The sequence below is a fragment of the Hemitrygon akajei genome, chromosome 8, assembly GCF_048418815.1.
Source record: "Hemitrygon akajei chromosome 8, sHemAka1.3, whole genome shotgun sequence".
Taxonomy (NCBI): Eukaryota; Metazoa; Chordata; class Chondrichthyes; order Myliobatiformes; family Dasyatidae; genus Hemitrygon; species Hemitrygon akajei.
In genome coordinates this window covers 67,750,131-67,773,394 of record NC_133131.1, presented here as the reverse complement: position 1 = coordinate 67,773,394, position 23,264 = coordinate 67,750,131, and the positions used below count along the sequence as shown (strand labels likewise).

The window sequence follows — 23,264 nt, the reverse complement described above, 5'->3', positions numbered from 1 at the left end:
GGCCCAGAAAGCACAGCCTCAGAATGTAGGGACATCCATTTGCAATAGAGATGAGGAGGAATTTCTTCAGCCACATTTGGGTGCAACTGTGGAATTTATTTGTCATGGATGGCTGTGAAAGCCAAGTCATTGAGAATTTTTAAAGTGGAGGTTGGTAAGTTCTTGATTAGACAGGATGTCAAAGGTTAAGATGAGAAGGTAGGGGAATGGAGTTACGAGGGATGATAAATCAGCCACGAGCTCAGATAGGCTGAATGGTCTAATTCTGCTCCAATGTCTTGGTGTCTAAGCACAAACAATGAAATCATTGCTACTCTTCAGACCACTGTCCTGAGTTCAAACCACTTTATTAATAATATCCCCATCATCTCAAGTTCTGGTGTGTGAATGCTTGATAACACCAGTGCTCAGCTGATCAACTCAAATTTGTCCTTGTTCACATACCTTGGACAGCATTCCAGCTTGATTTAATTACCTGGCACTGGCTGTGTGTTATGACCATCTGCTATGATGTGGAATGTAACCCCTATCCCTTAATAACATTGCCACTGAACTTAACTGAACCAATGCTTGCTGCTGGAGTAATGAAGAGTAGCACAAAGGCAGGGTTTTCACATACAAATTACTTACTCCCAACTCAAAGCACTTCACCACTGACAATATTTTGAGAGAGCAATGTGCGGCAGGATATACCACACTTGACCAGTGAATGCAGCTGCAAAGTTAACACCATTTACAAAGCAAAGTTAATTGTCACTCAGCTGATTGGATGCTCATGCAGATTGATCAAGGTCACTCAATTCTACCAAGACTTATGCATTTTATTAATTGCTGACTGATTTATCCATGATCCTTTCAACTTTTGATTGAAAACATTACACCCAAGGCAAAACCCTCTTAGGAACACAAGTTTCAGTATCTAAAGTACGTAGACTCTTAATATGCAAACAACCCTTAGGCATTATACCTCGTCTTACTTTGCTTCAGCTCAAGTTTTTACTTTACTTCTGATAAGAGATTCTCCAGATGTTGGAAACTGGAGCATCAGACACAAAATGCCTGAGGAACTCAGGTCAGGCAACATCCAAAGACTGAAATAAACAACTGACATTTCAGCAAGAAACATCAAATGTTTATTCTCTCCATTGATGGTGCTTGACCTGTTGAGCTTCTGCAGCATTCTGTGTTACATTTTCTTCTGTTCCTCGAGCTTATTCAGAGTATTTTTTCTAAACAATTACCGGTACTTTACTCAAGTAGCTTTATAATTCTTTGGTTAACACTATTCACCCCGAATTCTTAAAACTAGTTTACCAACAAGCTGCCTGCCAGGTGTTTCAGGAAGGAAGTGTTCTTCGGTAAACTAATCCAAATACAGTCGGCCCTCCTTATCAGCAGGGGATTGGCTCCAAGACCCCCCGTGGATATCAAAAAACGCACATGCTCAAGTCCCTTATTTAACCTGTCTCGGTGCAGGTGGACTTTAGGACCTGGGGGAGCTCAGGACCCACCGCCCGCGGCTGCTGCTGAATCCGCTGTGTTTCTGTTCTGTTGATGGAAAACGATCACAACTGAAAATAAAGTGGAAATAATAAAGCAATCGGAAAGAGGTGAAACGCCATCGGTCACTGGAAAAGCGTTAGGCTACAATTGGTCAGCGATCAGAACAATTTTAAAGGATAAAGTGAGAATAATGGATCATGTGAAAGGTCCTGCCCTGATGAAAGCTACAATTATTACCAAGCAACACAGTGGTTTAATTATTGAAATACATATGTTTAAGCATTTTATATGCATTGATAGGTAAACTATATACTACCGGTATATACTAAGACAAACGTTTGACTAACTGACACTAAATAATACCGGATGTACCTGCTCTGACTTGCGTTCAAATTCGAATTAAAGATGGACTCAGGAACGGAACTCGTTCGTAACCCAGGGACTGCCTGTACTTTAAATCATCTCTAGATTACTTATAATACCTAATGCAATGTAAATAGTTGTTACACTGTATTGTTTAGGGAATAATGACAAGAAAAAAGTCTGTACGTGCTCAAACAACGAGTGCTGGAGAGAGAACTTCCTGGTTTTCCTGATCTGCGGCTGGTTGAATACGCACATGAGGAACCCGGGGATAAGGAGGGCCGACTGTATCTTTTTAAAAAAAATTTTTAAATGTGCAAATCACACAAACCACACACATTCAAAATTAGGTTTTTCCAGTTTTGTTCAAATCTGATCTTAGTGACATGCTTTTATAAACCCAAGTATTCTATCAATTACAGTATCTGAATAAAATGTTGTTTTATAACTATTTTATAGAACTGGAATATAGCAACAGGAGATCATCATTTCACCTGAATTTCAGTGGATGCTGTTGGATGATGACTGGTCTTAATTAACCAAAACAGTCTCTACCAGGTTTCCTTAAATCTAAAAGTACTTACCAAACAATAATCAACTGGGTTTTTCAAATTTTCAGTTGATCTAGCCTCAATGCAATTTTGTGGAGATTGCACTACCTAGTGTGTAAAGGTGTGCTTACATCTAGCTCATATTCTACCCTGAGGAATATTTTATTTAAATTCATGTTAAAAGCCTCATTTAGATCAATTCCTTGGAGCATAGGAGAATGAGGTGAATTCAGATATAAAATCTGAAGGGCATGATTAAGACGGACAGTGTTTCCTCAGGGTTGCAGAGTCCAAAAGTGGAAGGCATGGATGCAAGAAGATAGTTTTAAGAGACCTGAGCTAACTTTTACACGTTGAGTACCGAGTACCCAGTACCTAGAATGAAAGTGGTCAAGCTGTGGACAATTCTAACATTTAACAGACAGCTGGATAGGTAATGGAGGGAGAGGGCTTGGAAGGTTATATGCCAAACACAGAAATCTGGAACGAGCAGGGAGAATGTTCAATCAGCATGGACCAGTTCAACCGAGAAGCCTGTTTCCAAGCTTACTGTTGAATCAGTACCCTCAATTTAACCATTGTGTGTGCACACGTATATTTGGACTGACTGGAGGGTGAGGTAGCTGCTATAAAGAGACGTGGGAAGGGTGAGACAGAACCAGGTGTGTGGGGGGGGGGGGGGGGGAGAGAAAGAGGAAGAGAAGAAAAGTGGTGAAGGCCAAGACAGCTGCTGGACAATGAACAGGAAAATAAAGGCTGCAGTGCTGGAATAAGGAAAATGGGACCCATTAAGGGAGAAGAGAAAATCAACCTTGTCAATAAAATGTTTGCTGCCACATTTTACAATGTTTATAGCACGTTCATGTTCAGAATTGGAATCATGATGGAACAGACTCATAAAGGTGATGAAATATGATTATAAAAACTTTTTTGGGCCAAATGGATGGACCTCTTCTGATGCTGCTCTCTTGCCAAACTCAGTTTTAAAATCAGACTGTACACCTCTACTGAATTACAATAAAAGCCAAACTGACTGTAGTGAGGGGGCTGGCTTCTCCCCAAATAAAGTATGTCAAATCTATCACTGACAAGGTAATTTACAAACTGACATAGCAGGAGGGACATTAACTTCTGTCTTAGTTTATCCACCCACTGCAAGAGCATGTAGGAATTTTACTGCAAGCCAAATCAACTTAATGTTAATGACCTTTTAGGAAGAACAAGCCTTCCATACTCAGCTGTGTAATCCATGACAATTAGGCAAACTACCGGTATCTGTCCCATTGTTCAAGATCCGAGAACTGAATAATTTTGGTTAAAAGATTAAAATTAAAATGGGACATGTTTTAGATTCTGATGTAAAACATGCTGAAAGCAAACTTTATAGTTGAGATCAACTATCTCATCTTTAAAAAAAAACGAGTGTGAAAACAGCCTTCCCCTTTCCCAGTTTGTAACAGATTTTGACCAGAAATTATTCTCCCCCCCCACATTAGCAGCCTGGCCTCATGATTAAGGCCAGCTCCATGTCCACAGTATTTTAGATTGTACAAGCTCTGATAAATATTTATAAAGATTCTCAATTCAAAATAACAATTATTTCAATTTAAATTTAATCTAACTTCCTCCCAAGTAGCTTTTTATTTACAAGCACAGTTTAATCACTCTGAAATACTGAAAAAAATGGGAGTGAAAAATACAATGGCATGGAAATGTTTCTGAGCAGCAAATAATATTAGAAGTGATAATGATCACTGGAGGTTTCAAATATGAAAATAAGGGACCATATCATTCTTCCCTCATCCTGAACGCGAATTCTCCATGCACAGAAAATGAGTTTGCAGCATAGGTTATAAACATTTTTACCAAAACTCAAATAAGGCAAATGCTGAGCAGTTGAATGTCATTGCCAATGAAATATTCCATACAGTACATACTGGTGGAAACAGAAAGTTATCAATGGAAAAATTAATTTCTGTTGAGCAGAGACCAAGGCCTATACCATCTGGATAAATTAGAATCCGAGAGTATTCTTGAGCACATCCTAATGACTTAATGGCAGAGTAATACAAAATCATATACATTTGCCAGCTAAGAAATAAGGCTGCAGGTGTTCAGCTTCCACACTCCTCCCCCCGCTGCTTCATTTCTCATTCTTGTACATCAGCCCCAATTAGATCTGGATACACCTCCAGATAGTTTGTGGACTTGCGGGGATGGGGGAAATGAAAAACACAATCAAGAGAACACAAAGCAGTCCATACCAAAAGGTCAGCAGTGAAAAGGGTGTGCAGCTGCAAGTTCATTCTAGACGATCTATTGTGGGCTCAGCATATTGATGCAAATAAGGCAGCAGGGCAATGGCAATATTTTACTAGGAGTTTGAGGAGATTTGGCGTGTCAAAGACAAGCAAATTTCTACAGATGTTCCATGGAGAGCATTGTCAAGTTGGACCAGTCAACGCACACGATTGGCAAAAGCTGTGGGGGCTGTAAATAAAACCATTTCCAATACAATCCTCTTCACCAAAGTCTTTGTCAGGCAGTGGTGTCTCACAGCAGCATGTATTACTGAAGACCATCATCTGGGACATGGCTTCTTGGTATTACTACCATCAGGGAAGAGGTACTGATGCCCGAAGATTATGTTTTTAATGAAGAGATACTTTCCCTCCACCGGATTTCTGAATAGTCCATAAACCCATGAACACCAAGTCATTATCTGCCCTCTTTTTGCACTTTAAGATATTGTATTGCAACATAGTAATTTTTTGTCTATTGCATTGTACTGCTGCCACAAAACATCTTTCACTACAATGTCAATGTTAATAAAACTGATTCAATTAACAAGTTCTTAAACGCTTCAAAATATTTCCAGGACTTTAGTTTCAAAAAACTGCAGTTTTTTTTGCTTCACAAATAATCTAATGGTCCAAGTTTAAATACAGTTGAAAGCAAAAACTTTGTGCAAATTTTCATGGACACTTTTCTCCCAAAAGAAAATCTGTACACCCTTTTGTCACCAAGTTGAATTCTTGTCGATGTCTTATTTGTCGCCTTGAACCCATTTTGCAAGTGTATTTGCAAGGCCGAGATTATAGTGCACATAACCACCAGTACATTTTGAATATGCCAACTATTGAGACGGCCATATCTGCAAATCCTAAGGGAACTGCAGATGCAGCTTGAGGACCTTCATCTGGTCAGGGAGAGCGAGGAGGTGATAGAAAGGAGTGAAAGGCAGGTGGTCACACCGGGGCCACAGGAGACAGACAAGTGGGTCACAGACAGGAGGGGGAAGGAGAGGAGTCAGGTACTAGAGAGTACCCCTGTGGCTGTACCCTTTGACAATAAGTACTCCTGTTTGAGTACTGTTGGTGGGGACAGCCTACCTGGGGGAATCAACAGTGGTGGTGCCTCTGGCACAGAGTCCAGCCCTGTGGCTCAGAAGGGGAAGGAAAGGAAGAGGAAGGCAGTAGTGATAGGGGACTCTATAGTTATGGGGTCAGACAGGTGATTCTGTGGATGCAGGAAAGAAACTCGGATGGTAGTTTGCTTCCCAGGGTTCGGGATATTTCAGATAGTGTCCAAGATATCCTGCAGTGGGAGGGAGAACAACCAGAGGTTGAGGTACATATTGCTACCAATGACATGGGTAGGAAAAAGGAAGAGGTCCTGAAAACAGATTACAGGGAGTTAGGAAAGAAATTGAGGAGCAGGACCGCAAAGGTAGTAATCTCAGGATTACTGCCTGTGCCACGTGACATTGAGTATAGGAATAGAATGAGGTGGAGGATAAATGCATGGCTGAGGGATTGGAGCAGGGGGCAGGGATTCACATTTCTGGATCATTGGGACCTCTTCTGGGGCAGGTGTGACCTGTACAAAAAGGACGGGTTGCACCTGAAACCCAGGCAGACCAATATCCTGGCGGGCAAGTTTGCTAAGACTACTGACAAGAGTTGGAATTGTTGGGGGGTGAGAACTGAACTGAAGAGACTGGGAGGTTGGCTGACAAATTGAGAAAGCTTGTAGACAGTGCTAGAGGGAGGATAGGCATGTGATAAAGAAGGGAGGTTGTTTTGAGATGTGTCTATTTTAATGCAAGGAGTATTTATTGTGAACCAAGCGGATGAGCTTAGAGCGTGGATCAGCACTTGGAGCTATGATGCGGTGGCCATTACAGAGACTTGGATGACTCAGGGACAGGAATGGTTACTTCAAGTGCCAGGTTTTAGATGTTTCAGAAAGGACAGGGAGGGAGGCAAAAGAGGTGGGGATGTGCCACTGTTGATCAGAGATAGTGTCATGGCTGCAGAAAAGGAGGATGTCAATGAGGGATTGTCTACAGAGTCTCTATGGATGGAAGTTAGGAACAGGAATGGGTCAATAAATCTACTGGGTGTTTCTTTTATAGGCCGCCAATAGTAATAGGGATAGAGGGGCAGATAGGGAAACAGATCCTGGAAAGGTATAATGATAACAGAGTTGTCGTGGTGGGAGATTTTAATTTCCCAAATATCAATTGGCATCTCCCTCGAGCAAGGGGTTTAGATGGGGTGGAGTTTGTTAGGTGTGTTCAGGAAGGTTTCTAGACACAATATTTAGATAAGCCTACAAGAGGCGAGGTTGTACTTGAGTTGGTATTGGGAAATGAACCTGGTCAGGTGTCAGATCTCTCACTGGGACAGCATTTTGGAGATAGTGATCATAATTCTATTTCCTTCACAACAGCATCGGAGAGAGATAGGAACAAACAAGTTAAGACAAGCGTTCAATTGGAGTAAGGGGAATTATGAGGCTATCAGGCAGAAACTTGGAAGCTTAAATTGGGAAAAGATGTTCTCAGGGAAAGGTACAGAAGAAATGTGGCAAACGTTCAGGGGATATTTGTGTGGGGTTTTGCATAGGTATGTTCCAATGAGACAGGAAAGCTATGGTAGGGTACAGGAACCATGGTGTACAAAGGCTGTAGTAAATCTGGTCAAGAAGAAAAGCTTACGAAAGGTTCAGAGAGCTAGGCAATGTTAGAGATCTAGAAGATTATAAGGCTAACAGGAAGGATCTTAAGAAGGAAATTAGTAGAGCCAGAAGGGGCCATGAGAAAGCCTTGGAGGCAGGATTAAGGAAAAGCCCAAGGCATTCTACAAGTATGTGAAGAGCAGGAGGATAAGATGTGAAAGAATAGGACCTATCAAATGTGCCAGTGGGAAACTGTGTATGGAACTGGAGGAAATAGCAGAGGTACTTAATCAATACTTCACTTCAGTATTCACTATGGAAAAGGATTTTGGTGATTGTATTGATGACTTGCAGCAGACTGAAAAGCTTGAGCATGTAGATGTTATGAAAGAGGATGTGCTGGAACTTTTGGAAAGCATCAAGTTGGATAAGTTGCCAGGACCGGATGAGATTTACCCCAGGCTACTGTGGGAGGCAAGGGAGGAGATTGCTGAGCCTCTGGCGATGATCTTTGCATTATCAATGGGGACAGGGGAGGTTCCGGATGTTGTTCCCTTATTCAAGAAGGGGAGTAGGAACAGCCCAGGAAATTACAGACCAGTGAGTCTTACCTCAGTGGTTGGTAAGTTGATGGAGAAGATCCTGAGAGGAAGGATTTATGGACATTTGGAGAGGTATAATATGATTAGGAGTAGTCAACATGGCTTTGTCAAGGGCAGGTCGTGCCTTACAAGCCTGATTGAATTTTTTGAGGATGTGACTAAACACATTGATGAAGGAAGAGCAGTAGATGTAGTGTATATGGATTTCAGCAAGGCATTTGATAAGGTACTCCATGCAGGGCTTATTGAGAAAGTAAGGAGGCATGGGATCCAAGGGGACATTGCTTTGTGGATCCAGAACTAGCTTGCCACAGAAGGCAAAGAGTGGTTGTAGACAGGTCATATTCTGCATGGAGGTCAGTGACCAGTGGTGTGCCTCAGGGATCTGTTTTGGGACCTTTACTCTTCGTGATTTTTATAAATGACCTGGATGAGGAAGTGGAGGGATGGGTTAGTAAGTTTGGTGATGACACAAAGGTTGGAGGTGTTGTGGATAGTGTACAGGTCTGCCAGAGGTTGCACTGGGACATTGATAGGATGCAAAACTGGGCTGCGAAGTGGCAGATGGAGTTCAACCGAGATAAGTGTGAAGTGGTTCATTGTGGTAGGTCAAATATGATGGCAGAATATAGTATTAACGGTAATACTCTTGGCAGTGTGGAGGGTCAGAGGGATCTTGGGGACGAGTCCACAGGACGCTCAAAGCAGCTGTGCAGGTTGACTCTGGTTAAGGCATACGGTGTATGGGCCTTCATCAATTGTGGAATTGAATTTAGGAGCTGAGAGGTAATGTTGCAGCTATATAGGACCCTGGTCAAACCCCACTTAGAGTACTCTCAGTTTTGGTCGCCTCACTACAGGAAGGATGTGGAAACCATAGAAAGGGTGCAGGGTGGTTTACAAGGATGTTGCCTGGATTGGGAAGCATGCCTTATGAAAACAGGTTGAGTGAACTCGGCCTTTTCTCCTCGGAGAAATGGAGGATGAGAGGTGACCTGATAGAGATGTACAAGATGAGAGGCATTGATCATGTGGATAGCCAGAGGCTTTTTCCCACGGCTGAAATGGCTGCCACAGGAGGACACAGGTTTAAGGTGCTTGGGAGTAGGTACAGAGGAGATGTTAGGGGTAAGTTTTTTTTAAAACTCAGAGTGGTGAGTGCGTGGAATGGGCTGCTGGCAACAGTGGAGGAGGCAGATAGGGTCTTTTAAGAGACTTTTGGATAGGTACATGGAACTTAGAAAAATAGAGGGCTATGGGTAAGCCTAGTAATTTCTAGGGTAGGGACATGTCCGGCACAGCTTTATGGGCCGAAGGGCCTGTATTGTGCTGTTCGCTTTCTATGTTTCTATTTCTTCACTAATGGGCAAAAGGAGGCTGCAATTAGGTTGGGAGAGCCACGTTTCGGATTCCATCTGGGTAGTCTCCAACATGGCATGAGCACCAATTTCCCAGTTATTACTCCCCCTTCTCTTTCCATTCCCCATTCTGATTACCCTATCACCTGGTGTTTCTCCTCACCTGCCCATCATCTCCCCAACCCTCCTTCAGATCACTGATCATCTTAGATTTCTCAGGCCCTTACCTCTTCCACCTATCACCTCAGGTTCTTTCTTCATCCCACTTCACCACCCACCTTCTCCCTCACCCATAATTTTGTCCAGATTGCATTCCTTCCCCTCTCCACCTTTTTATTCTGGCTTCGACCCCCTTACTTTCTAGTTCTGATTAAGGTCGTCAACCCAAAATGTCAACTGTTCATTCCCCTTCACAGAAGCTCACTTACTTGTCGAGTTCCTCCAGTATTTTGGGTGTGAATCCATTTGTGGATACCGTTGGAGGCTATAGAAGACTAGACAACTGCACACTAACAAACTCTGGGCTCCAGTAGCTATAAAAATATCATGTATTTAGATTTTGTCCCAAAATTCAAGCCTTTCAACAAGTCATTCAGACTTATCTGCAATACAGATGAACAGCATTAGATCTCTGAAGTGAAAGGCAAGCCATGTAGTTTCATACCATTGCTTTCTTATCCACAATTCGAAACTGCTCAAGTCCCCGTCCCTTTGAGAATGACACGGAATTAACATCTACATTTTGAATGCTATATTACAGTTCATGGTTAAAACCTTTTCATTTCACATTCAAATCTTTTTCCAATAGTTTTAAATTATGACCTTTACCTCTATATTGACCCACGAGAAATTTTCTTTGAAAATGCAGATCAGGGTACTTATAGATATATTTCAAAGTACTGTACATACATACTGTAATCATTTTAGGTATAGAACTAGTTCTCTTCAATTCCATAGGGTGTCTTAAATGTCCATAGACCATCATACCAAACTTGTACAAGTCCAGCCAAATAGTGCTGAATATTTGCACACTCCTTTAATTGACGTTACCTTTTCTTTACTCTTAGCAGGGCTAGTGGACTTGGATACTGAACCGGCAGCTTCTTTCTCCACAATTCCAAAGTAACGCTGCTCAGACTGTGTGTGAAATGACACGGTCCCTTTTGGAAGCTTTTTAATACGGATTGCATGGTTCCTTTGAGCTGAAAGAACGTCCTTAGGAAAAATAAACATGAGAATTTCACAAATAAGACAAAGACACAAGGCATGTACTGCTACACAAATTTACTATGCAATCTACAGACTAAATATTTTGAAAGTTATCTAAATTAAGAAATAATGTGAATACTAGTCTGATTAAAAGTGCCATAAATGTGAAAGCTTTCATTTTCCAGCACCATTCAAGCAGAAAGACTAAGCTTTATTTTGCAGGACTATTGCCTTCCTGTCTCTCCTACATTTAAAACTGCCATCTGTGTTAAAAGCATGATTTATAGTATAAAAGTCTAGAATCATTTACCAATAATCCTTAGTAACACAACTTCAAATGGTTATCTAGATCATCATTCAATGCATACCACGCCTAGGTGACCTGCCGATCAACTGACATATCCCCAAGCCCCTAATTGCTGTGAAATTAAGCCAAAACCCAGCCAAAAATAGGCCTCCCCTTTGATCTTGCACTGAAGTCCTACACTTGCTCAGTTAATGGCTTATGAATTCCATGGTGATGTAGCTAGTGAAAAGCCACAGTGATCACAAATGGTTGACCTCAGGTTGAGGGGTCTTGACTCATGTCATGGATATTAAATACTGATCAATTTCTGGGTAGGTGGCTGAACTGAAGTGATACAGTTCCACAATTTATGCACATTTCCTGCAAATATGTCTGCATCTTAGTAATCACTAGCTAATTGCATTTAACCAAGTATAACTGAAACCTGTTTCCAATCTTGCACCTTCGTCCTAACAGTTGATCATCTACCCAGAGAGCCATATAAAGTCCCCAAACATACCTCTAATAATCTGAGTATTGATGCATAATCCAAGACTGGTCTTTTACATTTTTAAACACACATCTGACAATCTTGGCATAATGCTGTTACTTGACTGTCGGTCAGTTTTTTTGTTATCAAGGCAAATCTTACCTTTTTATTACCTTAAAACAATGAATGACCAGTGGTAAATTTAGTGGAAAACTATAGAAAATGTCTGCCTCAAGCAACTTGCTATCATTAGAAATTTCAATTACAAACTTTTGTTCATTCAACACTTCATTTGCATTGAAATTAACCCCCCCCCCCCAAATAAAGAAAACATCTTCACTGTATTCCCATTTCTTTCTTTAGTAACACACACAAAATGCTGGTGGAACATAGCAGGTCAGGCAGCGTCTATAGGGAGAAGCACTGTCGATGTTTCGGGCCGAGACCCTACGTCAGGTCTCGGCCCGAAACGTCGACAGCGCTTCTCCCTATAGATGCTGCCTGACCTGCTACATTCCACCAGCATTGTGTGTGTTGCTTGAATTTCCAGCATCTGCAGATTTCCTCGTGTTTGTCTTTCTTTAGTAAATAACTTTGTGATCCCTGGGATACCATCCTTTCTGAACCCGAGATGCTCTATTGTAAGAAGCTAAATTAAGGAACCAACAATAAATTCAGTCAATCAACATCACCATTCCACATTTACCAGAACTAGCACTCCTCCAAATGAACCCAAAGTTAAATAGTATTGTACATAAATTACCATGTTGGTTAACACAGCAGTTAAGCTTATGGAATGTGTTATCTAACTAACCTTCAATGTTAACAGAGACAATTTCAGTGTAAGTTACCTTTACACAGTGTGTTCAACAAACCAAGGATTAGAGGACAAGGATACTGCTCCTTTATCAGCTCACAACTTCTTAGAATCTAATAAAAACACTTAATGTAAAAACTAAATCACTTACAGGGACAACAGTGAATTCAACCTCATCGGAGATGTGGAGCTGCAGACTATCCATGATCTCACTAAAATGGAAGAACATTCGAGTATCGCGATCTACACATTTAATGAAACCAAATCCATCGCGCATAGCTGCAATCACACCCTGTAAAAACAAGAGAACCTGTAACTCATCAGGGAAAGAATACACAATTATAAATACTTTCAATGCTGTTTAAGTATTTTTAGTTCTTGTCATCCTAAAGTCATCTTTACTTGTGCTCCCAATGTTATGCCCACCTCATCATTTATTTACCACCCCTTCCAAAACCACCAGTGCTTTTAAAGTCATTAGTAACTAGATGTATTCTACCAGGTTACTTGCATTAATCGTTAAAAAGATTTTAAACTTACCATTTCTCTAGTTTCTCCAGTTAACTCAAAAGAATCAGTCAGAATTTCAATATTTGTAGCACGTTCTAATTTGTCACGTCGATCAGTAGAGATATTAAACCTGACATGGTCACCTTCTAATAGAGTAACTTTAGATCTGGTATCCTTATCTCCAAAGGGAAGCTCTTTGGAAATGGTAAAGTTTACTTTGATACGTCCCGGCAAAGGATCAGTCTACAATTTAAAAAAGTTGCAATGCTTAGTAGATGAATTGAGAGATGTCTTATCATTACTAATTATTACAGAAACAGCAAACTCAAGTAATGTAATTTGAGCAAAATTACAGAGAAACATTTTTGAAGCGAAGAGTCTAGGCTATCACTAACTAGAATTGTTTATGGACCAATTACTTGCAAAAGGATGTTTATATATGTACTGGAATATTTTGTGGTTTTACTCATTTGTTTGCACTTATCTTATTAATTTTCAAATATTTTGATACTGTCACATTACCCCACAAACTAAGCAGTTCAAACCAATGATAGTATTAGCAATCACTATTATCAGTAAGTGATTAACTGACAATGCCTTCTCAACTCTTACCTAATGACATTAATTCACAATAAATTCCAATTCTCAGCTAGAAACTTCAACAGCAAGCAAGGCTACATCCACACTGGACCAGATAATTTTGAAAATGCCAGTTTCTTGTAAAAACGATAGGCGTCCACACTGTGCGTTTTTGAAAATATCTCTATCCACACTGAAACTGAGATTTTGGCGAATCTCTTCCTCCTGCGCATGCGCAGACACATCTACCGAAAACAAGCGACATGTTTGGTGTCGAATCTAGCTGTAAAAGTGTGCGTTTGTGTAGTTAGACTAGAAAAACTTAAAACAACGGACAGTTATTGGCTCTCGCGCAGGAGAACTTAAAACTAAAGAAAAATCAAATACTGGAGCGTACGGCGGCAACCGGCAGGGAGTTCACGGACAGATGGACCCGGCTGACGACGAACATTGAAAAACTAACTCTGTTGCATTAATAAAGCACCTTGTTAAATGTATAAAACATGTCTGCATCAGTGTTATCTGTATTTCCATACAATGTTACATTAGGCTGTTACACATCTATTGCCAGAGAAGTACTTGCATAAATAAGTAAACCAGCTTCATACGAGCAAGGACAGAAAACGGCAAAGTGAGTATACTTATTTATTCAGTAAGTTTTGGGTCAAAGTATTTGGTGAGTACATTTCTAGCTCTTCTGGCTTCAGTCTCGTTGCCGTCTGTTCTGAAATTGTTAGGCTGCGCTCAAGAAAACAATAAAATAGCGTGCTGCCGCCTGACAGCGTTTTCAAAAGTCTCTGGTTACCCCGTCCACACTGATCTGCCCGAGCAGCATTTTCAAAAATATCCACCTTGGAAAGCGTTTTCGAAAAGCTCCGGTTTCAGGAGATGAAAACTCCGGTTTCAGGAGACAAAAATGCCGTTTTAGTGTGGACGGAGGGTAAAAACGAAGAGAAAAGGCTTCGGTTACGGATTTATCCGGCGTAGTGTGGATATAGCCTAAGATTTTGACCAAGATTAGCCATGATTACTCCATCCCTGTTGGATAGTTTATACGATTCATTTCCTTACATTTATTTTAAGTTCCAAATGTACTGTCATTTGCTGTTGAAATTTACTGTCATTTGTTCAGCCATTACATACTGGTATACAGAATTATTATTGTACTTTTCTGCACATTTCTGACTTTCCCATCTCCAACTTTATTGAAGCAATTATTAATGTCATTTTTGTTAAAATATTTAAATAGTTTTGCCAATGACCAAATATTCAACATATGATAAACAGTGAAAAAGATATTGCATAACAGCCAATTTGCCATACTTCTGCTACAGAGATCACTTGTTACTACATCATACAACTAGGTATTTAAGAACACGTACATGAATGTTTGAAATAGAGTGAATTTGTACAAGGTTTACCTGAGTTTTACTGGATACTTTTGGAATAACTTTGGTGACAGTTCCATCAAACTGTTCAATACTAACATCTTCAAATATAACAGTTCCTTGGGGTAACAGTTTTACTTCAGTGGCAACTTCTTTTCCCTAGGGGAGGGGCAAACAAATCACTAGACCATTGTGTTTTTATTAAAGTTCAAGTTTCCCGACAGCACTTAATACTTTGTACTAATTCTATACTGGCAGCTGATCAAGATGAAGAAAAAAATTAGAAACATTCTAATAATTAAGGCTACCTTCTGACTTGCAAGAGCATGATGAAACACATACATTTCAGGATATCCACAAATGCAAATTGCACATGAGGAAATCATAATTATCCTACCCCTTTAAGATGGTTGTAGTAGCAAATATGAAATTTTTGTACCTGTACACCACATAACCCAGGTGGCTCTGGTTATTATTACAGAAATTAGTCACATTACTGCACCTTCAGTTGCACATGCCACATAAATTCATTATGGTAACTCAACGTTTTCCTATATTAATGATCAATAGACATGGCTTGGAGTGGATTACAAATAGGAAAGCAGATGTACTGCTCTCAGCTTATTTTAGAAAGAAATTTAAATACATTTTAATAAAGGGGATAATGAACGCAGGCAGAATAATCCAAGAATTCTGAAGTCTACTATTGCAATCATGCAGAATGAATTACCAAATACTGAATGCCTAGGTTGATCATTCCACTAAAACAATAAAAATAAAGTGGGTCAACTAATCTTTCTCTTGAAACACATGGAACATGGGTGGAAGCCCTTGTGCAACTTCAGCAACTTAATAGGTATACTGGGCAATCAGCTGGTTGTGCTGGAGTTCAGAAATAGTGTAATGCTTGTTCCCATCCAGTTTCCAAAAAAGGCTTTTACCACAAGCTGTCTTACGCCAATTAACTACCTTAGCATCGTCTCAGAGTAGGCACAAGTACAGGAAGGAACACTGAAATGGCGTTGTTTCTTAAAAGAGTATCTACACTGAATCCCAGAAAGTACAGCTTCTGTGGATTAATTGGCCAACTATGCAGGTACTTCATTGTTTTTGTTTGCACTTTAAGCACCACTTACATTTCTTTCTTTAATGGTAAACTCAACATCATCTCCTGGCTGCAATGTGTCCAGATTTCCTTTGAATTCACTATAATGGAAGAAGATCTCTTTCACAAGGTCACCTCTTTCAATGAATCCAAATGCTTCCTGGAATTTCAGAAAAGAACTATTGTTAGCACAATATCCTCTAACACATACAATATCCTTAGATTAAACATGTAACAATGTTTTGATTCCATTATGTTGAATTAACAATAAATGCAATAATTATCTTTTCTTGACAAGCAGACACCTGCAATAGCCTAACCATTTACCCATACTATAAAAATTTAGCCAAATACAGAAAAGATACCTTCTGTTTGCATGCTCTCTGATATACACTAGATTTTCATTTTTAAAGTGAGGAAGAAATAAGATTGGAATGAGGTGAAAATAAGGTTTCTGATATAATATTTACATTATTTCATAATTCAATCTGAAATGACTTCAAACTAATAAGGTGTAGGATAATTTTTAAAAGGCATTTTGTATCTACAGTTTTTAGATCCGATAACTTTCTCTAGTGGTCTCTGGTTATAATTCAAGAATCCATCGTGCATTTCTAAAACATCTTTTCAAATAAAATCAAAATTCCAGTAGGTTACTGCCAGGAACCGACAATATAGTTCCCCCCCCACCCCCCAAAAAAAACCAGGTCTTAGAATATTAAAGAAACAGCAGAATATCTTCAGTGTGTCATTTTCCCCAACCTTCCCAAACTCCAGGAAAATAGAACACTGGGACTGAATATGAAAGTGGATTCAAGGTTAAAATAAAACATGATCCAAATGACTAGGAAAACAGGTTCCACAAGTAACATCCTACCTTTTCCATTTCTTATATCCAAAACTTTACTCTATTAAATTTTTAATATTTAAGCAATTATACAACATTTAGAATATTATTTCCCCCCAGATTCTGATAAGATCAACCATTCTTGATTTTTTCAAGAACAAATTTTGTTACTTTTGTCCCTGTAAATTTTTAGTTAGGAAAAATAAACAAATCTGCCATCTTCCTTTCAATGGAAATTTTCCAGCTTTCTATATAACATTGCATGCATCTCCTCCAAGATAAAATGGGAAACATACCTTCATCGCACAAACTACTCCTTGACATCGGCCCTGTTTCTTCTTCACCAGTACAATATTGTGAGCATTTACAGCACCAGTACTGAGAAATACAATGATTTGTAGTTAGCAGAATTCGAGTATATTACTGAACTAAATTTAGTGAGAAGCTCAGTGGCCAACTTCTGCTTATTTCTTACATTCAATGATCAAAAATTGGTTCAATGTATGCAGAAAACATCCACAAGTATCCTGTACAATTTTGAACCACTTCAATTGGTGAGCAGTTGAGCAATGACAACACCTGGGCCAGAACTTGCTAAAGAAAGTTTATCACAAGAAATGGAAATCCCATTTGTACTTGTCAAATTATATCCATACATTTAAGGAATATTAGAACTGCAACCTGTTTCTTTGAATACAGTTAAACCCTCTCAATGCTGTGATAAGTATTTCAATAATGAAAATTAATTTCAACATTACTCTTCTGCAGACAAGTTAAAGCAGTTTCTCAACCAGGGTTCTGTGTTAGACTGATTAAAACAAACATTGTCCTGAGCATATGCAGTGGTGGGCAGTGATCGAGCAGCCCCATTAGCAGTCTCGTTAGAGGTCTCTCAGCCTTGTATGGCACTGTGCAGTAGGACTGTTTATTTGGTTGAGTCCATTCTCAGTTTTCAACATGAGATAGGCAAGGCTGTTGATAACTGGTGAGTGCTGTAATGCACAGAGGGAAGGATGGTAAGCTGATGAGGAGCGTGAAGTATATTTTCCGAGCAGTGAATGGCTTCACCCAACTTGGGCAGTGAACACAGCCTTTCCCTCCCAAATCATCCAGATTGATGAGTCAACATATTTCACCAATATATGTCATGTAGCATTTGCAAGATTTGTGAATGATGGTGAAATTCAAGAAAAATATATTACTGCTGCAAAACCTGCCAAAAAAAAAAAGCAAAGACCAAGATATATTTAATGTTTTGTCTTCCTATCTGGAAACATGTCTATCTTGGAGGAACTGTTGGCATCTGTACTGATGGTGCCTCATCAATGGTGGGCTTCGTGAGAGGTTTCGTTTCTCTTGTTTAAAAAAAAATCCTGACTGTCACAACACACTGGTTTCTTCAGAGAGTTGGTGATATCAAATACCCTTGGAGATGAAATGCAAACAGTTCTGGATGATGCTGCAAAAAATGGTTAACTTTATTAAACAAAGACCAAGTTCACTCGAGAATGTTTAAATACTGAAAACCTGGACAAAGAGCACACCATTCTCCTACTACACACAGAAATCCAGGAGCTTAGCAGAGGAAGAGTTCTCAACAGGGTACTTGAGCTGAGAGGAGAGTTCAATAGTTTCAATAAAATAATAGGCCAGATTTTGCTGAAGATGGAATGGCTGCAGAAACTAGCCTACTTCGCAGACAGTTTTCATCATATGTACCAGGTGAAACAACTCTCTGCATGAAAATGTTTTGACTTCAAGTAACAAGATTCTTGGATTTAAAAAGAAATTGAATTTTTGGAAAAAAAAACTTGCAATGTTCCCATTGCTGCTTGGGCTTGAGAGTGAGGAAGGATATCAGAAAGTTTCAAACTTATTGAAAGCCACCTGGAAGGACTGCAGAACGAAACTCTACAGTATTTTTCCTCCTTTCAATGCAAGTGTATGACTGGGTGTGGGACCCTTCCTCTGAATCTTCTGCTCAGCCTGAGAACATGACTTTGAGAGAAGAGGAAGAACTTTGTGAGCTGCAGTCTGATTGTGCACTCAAGATGAGATTTACTAACCAGCCCCGGACAAATTTTGGATTTCTACGGAAGAGTATCCTGCCATCCGTAGGAAAGCAATGAATACTTTGCCGCAGTTTTCAACTTCTTACATGTGTGAGCAAACTTTTTTGCTGAACAAGAGAGCAAGGATAGACATAGTCTTATTTCAGTTGAAGGTAAAATCTGCATATGCTTATCTCAAGTTCAACCCAGAAGTGAGTATTTGTGCAACCAAAAATCAAGCACAGGTTTCACATGCTGGACCTATTTTTGAGCCAGATCATAGATAGATAGATAGATAGATAGATACTTTATTCATCCCCATGGGGAAATTCAACTTTTTTGCCACTTAGTAAGAAAATGCTTTTAAAATTGAGCCTTGGGCTGTATTATTTTTATTCCTATTGCTTTAGTAAAGTTCCAAAAACCATAAACCATTCAACATTGTCAATAAATTTGTGTTGTAAATAGCATTAAAATCAATTTATAACCTTTATTTAATATAGATCTACTGAGTCTACCTTTAGAAAAATTAAATCTCATTTTGGCTTAAACCAGTTATTTAACAGAAACGTATTAAATTTGTTTACGAGTTTTAAAAATTTATGAAGGGAAAGAGATTTCAAGAAAGGGAAGCTAAAATTCAATCTCTTCTCAAAAGAACTTGGACAATTATTTTTGTATTATTATATCTACTGATCTCACTAACGTACTGCGAACTGTAGATACAATTTATTTATTTTAAACACGGGTTCCCCGAGACCCAACAATTATTTCAAGGGTTCAACCAGGGTAAAAAGGTTGAGAAAGGCTGAGTTAAAGGCAGACAGAACAATACAAAATTCTTAAGTGGATCCTTACCACTTATTGTCAAAACAGTCTAACCCAGTGGTTTCCAGCGCATTTGGGTTCTGTGGGATATCATAAGCTCCAATGATATTGTTGAGATTTAATCATCAAGGTTTAGAAGTAAAAATATATTCTGCATGCCAGCTAGCTCACAGGAACAGGCTACTTTGGGTTTCATGTTAAACTGTCTCTATAGGCAATATCTTCTGTTCCAGTTGCCTGGACTAGCAGGAAATTTTTAAAGTCTGACAAAATGGCTACAGCATAAAACCCAAATGCTGAATAATGCCTTATCTACAAGGAGTGTACTTAAACTCAGGGCAAACAGAGGTCATGTAATATTTGGCACGTAAGATTCTACAAGTATATTTGGAACAAAACATTAGTGAGGGAAAGAGTGGGCCCTCTTATGCACCAAAGGGGAGCCAAGGGATGTGGGAAATATCTTAAATAAATACCACTTGTTATATTCACCAAGGCTGAGGATGGAACACTGTTCAAGAAGGAATATGTTGACAATTTAGAGATACTAGATGCCTTAGGATTTATTCATCTTTACGTTCCAAGAGTTTGATAAAATCTCAGGATGGTATGGAAAACAAGAGGATATTGCTAGGGCCCTGACAATCTTCGTTATCCATAGTTGAGATACTCAAAAGTTTGGAGGATAGCTGATGCTCAAATAAGGAAGGGTAACAGAGATAAACCAACTAGAGGCCAATGAGCTTTTATCAGTGGTAGGGAAATTATTGGAGAAAGTCCATTAACAGGGTTTATGTACATTTGGAAAGGCTGGGGCTGATCAGAGATAGTTAGCATGTTTTTTTTTGCAGGTGAAATCCTGTCTCATTAATTTGATTTCTTTTTGAGGTTATGAGAAAGGAGATTGAAGATTGTGTAAATGGAATTTTGCAAGACATCTGACAAGGTCCTGCACTGTTACGTTGGCTGAGATCAGTGGTAGTACACTTACAGTAAATTGTAGGGCACTAAGGAACATTGATGAGAGTCCTAGGGGTTCAAGAACAGTCTCCTGAAAGCTGTAACCTGGGTCAATAGAGTGATGAACACATATTGTATGACTGCCTTCATAGGTCAGTGCATAAAATATAACTAGGCTATTAAGTTTTAACTTAATATTAGCCAAAAGTAGGAGTATTGTGTGCATTTCTTATCACATTTTATCAAGATTTGATTCTATTGGAGGGATTGCAGAAGATATTCACCAGGATGTTGCCTGGATAGGAGGATTTATGGAGAGGGAATAGATGAACTGGGCTTGTTTATTCGTCCAGCGGCAAAGATGACTGACAGGTGACTGAGAAGTATACAAGACAATGAAAGGCAGAGGTAGAGAAAACAGTTTAAAATCTTTTTTCCCATGATAGGGATAAAGTAACAAAGGGACTTGAAAGGCAAAGTACGTCTTTAAGAAAACAGTGGTTACCATGGGAACATGTTGCCAGAGGTGGCGGAGGAGTGAGTTATAATTACTGTTAAGTGTCTGTCTAAGCGCAAGATAGGCAGACAAGACATGGAAGGATACAGTCCTAATACACACAAATAGAATTAGTGCAGATGGGCAAGGCTGGCATGGATGTGGTTGGCCCAAGACCCGTTGCAAGACCAATTCTTCCAAACCAAATAAGGATATCTAGCAAAATAAAAAGGAGCCTTGCAAATGACTTAGCCATTCAACTTTCTAGTATTATATACAAAAATTGCTTTGAGTTCAGAGAAGTCACATTTTTATAATGCATCAATGTCCTTACAAATTACATTGTATTTATTATGATGAGACTGTTTCCCAGGGAAGATGAGAGGAAATACAATTCTTTAGTTGGAGGTAGGACAGTTCATTCTAATTATTGGACCTAAATTCTGGAACAGTCTGAATTAAACCCCCTAGTGAATTTATATTTAATTAAATAAACCTGGAAAACAAAGCTATATCAGTATTGATGACCATGGAACTACCAACATGGTTGACTCCTAAATGCCTCCTGAAATAACCAGCTCTGGGGGAAAATATGAGCACAAGAGGTTTATACAGTCATGTTGATCCTTCGGTTACATCTGACCTCTCAAATGACCAGTGAATTTTGTTGGCATACTATTGGAGATCAATGCAGCTTAATAGCAAAAATTTGAGAGGAAGCAAGCATTCATGAAACCCATACATGCTATTTAGGACATTAACAGTTTCAGAATATGGGATTATGTTTTGTTCAAATCATCAAACATGTTTAATCACAAGCGCCAAAACGGGCAAACCAAGGTAAGCATACGTACTGTTTATTTGTTTCCATGGAGAAAGAAACTTTATCTCCTGTTTCAAGTTGGACATTTCCATCAACATCTTCAGGTGTATATGTCAGATAAAACACTTCCTAAATGAAAAAGAAATTAATTAGATCTGGTAGTTTAAATACAATCACAGAACAACAAAAATTAGATTGTTAAAACTGTTAAAGATAAAAAAGTTAGATGTGCATGCCAAGATTTTTAACTGGCCTGTGGAAAGTACACAAGTGATGTTAGTCCATTTTTCACCTGCTGGCTTAATTTGCAATGCTTTAACTTTTTTTGTCAATTAGATACAAATGTGCATGAGTGACAAAAGCAGTCTCAATCTCACCTGAATACAGGGCAACTCAGTCAGGTGTCAATCTATTTTTACACAAATATCTTTGTCTAAATGTGGCCCTGGTCAGTCAGCTTTTAACTGCCCCTAATCCAGAGCACCAAGGTCAATGGGATGCTGAAACCCTGATTACAAGATGGCCAGCATATCAAATCTTGCACTTCTATAAAACCTAAACTGAAGAAACACCAGTGGAAATGCTGCTTCAACTTCTAAAGAGTCATTTACATAAAGCACCACAGTAACTGCTATTAATTCTCTCCAAACCTCCCAAGCTCCCTGCTTTTTTTTAAAAACACTTATCCAAGAGGCTTTGCACCTTAGACTAAACAAGCTGGCGAAATGCCTGATTGACCTCTTGGATAAGTTGTGACAGTTTCACATTCCTTCACCACCTTGAGACATTTGACCAAAGACAGTTTAAAAAAAAAATCAAGAAATTAGTAATGTGGAGATAGAGAGGAGCAATATGAGCAAACAATTTTAAGGTCAATTGGTTCAAAATAAAAACTGTAGCGCAGAGGTAAGACGACACTCAAAATTTTAAAAAATCCCACTCAAATAACTGATTATGAAATTATTAGAAGGCCATAAAATGCAAAGTTCATTTTCCCCAAGTTACAGCACTGAAAAGAGCCAACAAGATACCAAGTTTACCAATCCTCTGATGCTGCAAGCAGGTTGTAGCTTTGAAATGGCACATATTATTTAACAAGAATGCTTGATGGTAGTGCAAAAGTTTGACAGTAACATTAAGGAAAATTTCCTTCCAAAGCACTTTCGTCAAGGTGATAAAGATATTTGCTGTGTAGAAAAAGACATTGCCCATCTGTGTGACACCAGAGGTATATAAAATTTCTCAAAAGGTCAGTCTCCCATGTACACACATTCTGAATTTGTGAATTAAGTTTTACTTTCTTCTGTACATAATTGCTTTCCCTATCGACATGCTTCAAATGATAACTCAATATTAAAGGAAGAAATTCCAAATTTAGCAGAGAGAAATGGGACAGAAGTTCTATAGAAATTGTAGCTGCAGTAGTAACTCCCTGCAAGATAAAGCTGGCAACTTGAGAAACTCAATTATTTAAGACTATATAACAATAGTCCTGACAGACTGCAATTTTTGATTTTTGGTATAGATATTAAGTGT

The 23,264-nt window shown here is 39.1% G+C and overlaps 1 protein-coding gene across 3 annotated transcripts in view; it reads right to left on the bottom strand.

Moving 5' to 3' along the window:
• The window catches only part of csde1 (cold shock domain containing E1, RNA-binding), a 112,553-nt gene that overhangs the window by 47,372 nt on the left and 41,917 nt on the right, over nt 1–23,264 (bottom strand). For all 3 annotated transcript variants that reach the window (XM_073053961.1, XM_073053962.1, XM_073053963.1), the window contains 7 exons: nt 21,760–21,857; nt 16,867–16,948; nt 15,755–15,883; nt 14,652–14,777; nt 12,682–12,894; nt 12,293–12,433; nt 10,390–10,554 (listed from right to left, as the gene is read on the bottom strand). In XM_073053961.1, the coding sequence (XP_072910062.1) occupies nt 10,390–10,554; nt 12,293–12,433; nt 12,682–12,894; nt 14,652–14,777; nt 15,755–15,883; nt 16,867–16,948; nt 21,760–21,857 (954 nt within the window). The remainder of the gene's footprint in view (nt 1–10,389; nt 10,555–12,292; nt 12,434–12,681; nt 12,895–14,651; nt 14,778–15,754; nt 15,884–16,866; nt 16,949–21,759; nt 21,858–23,264) is intronic.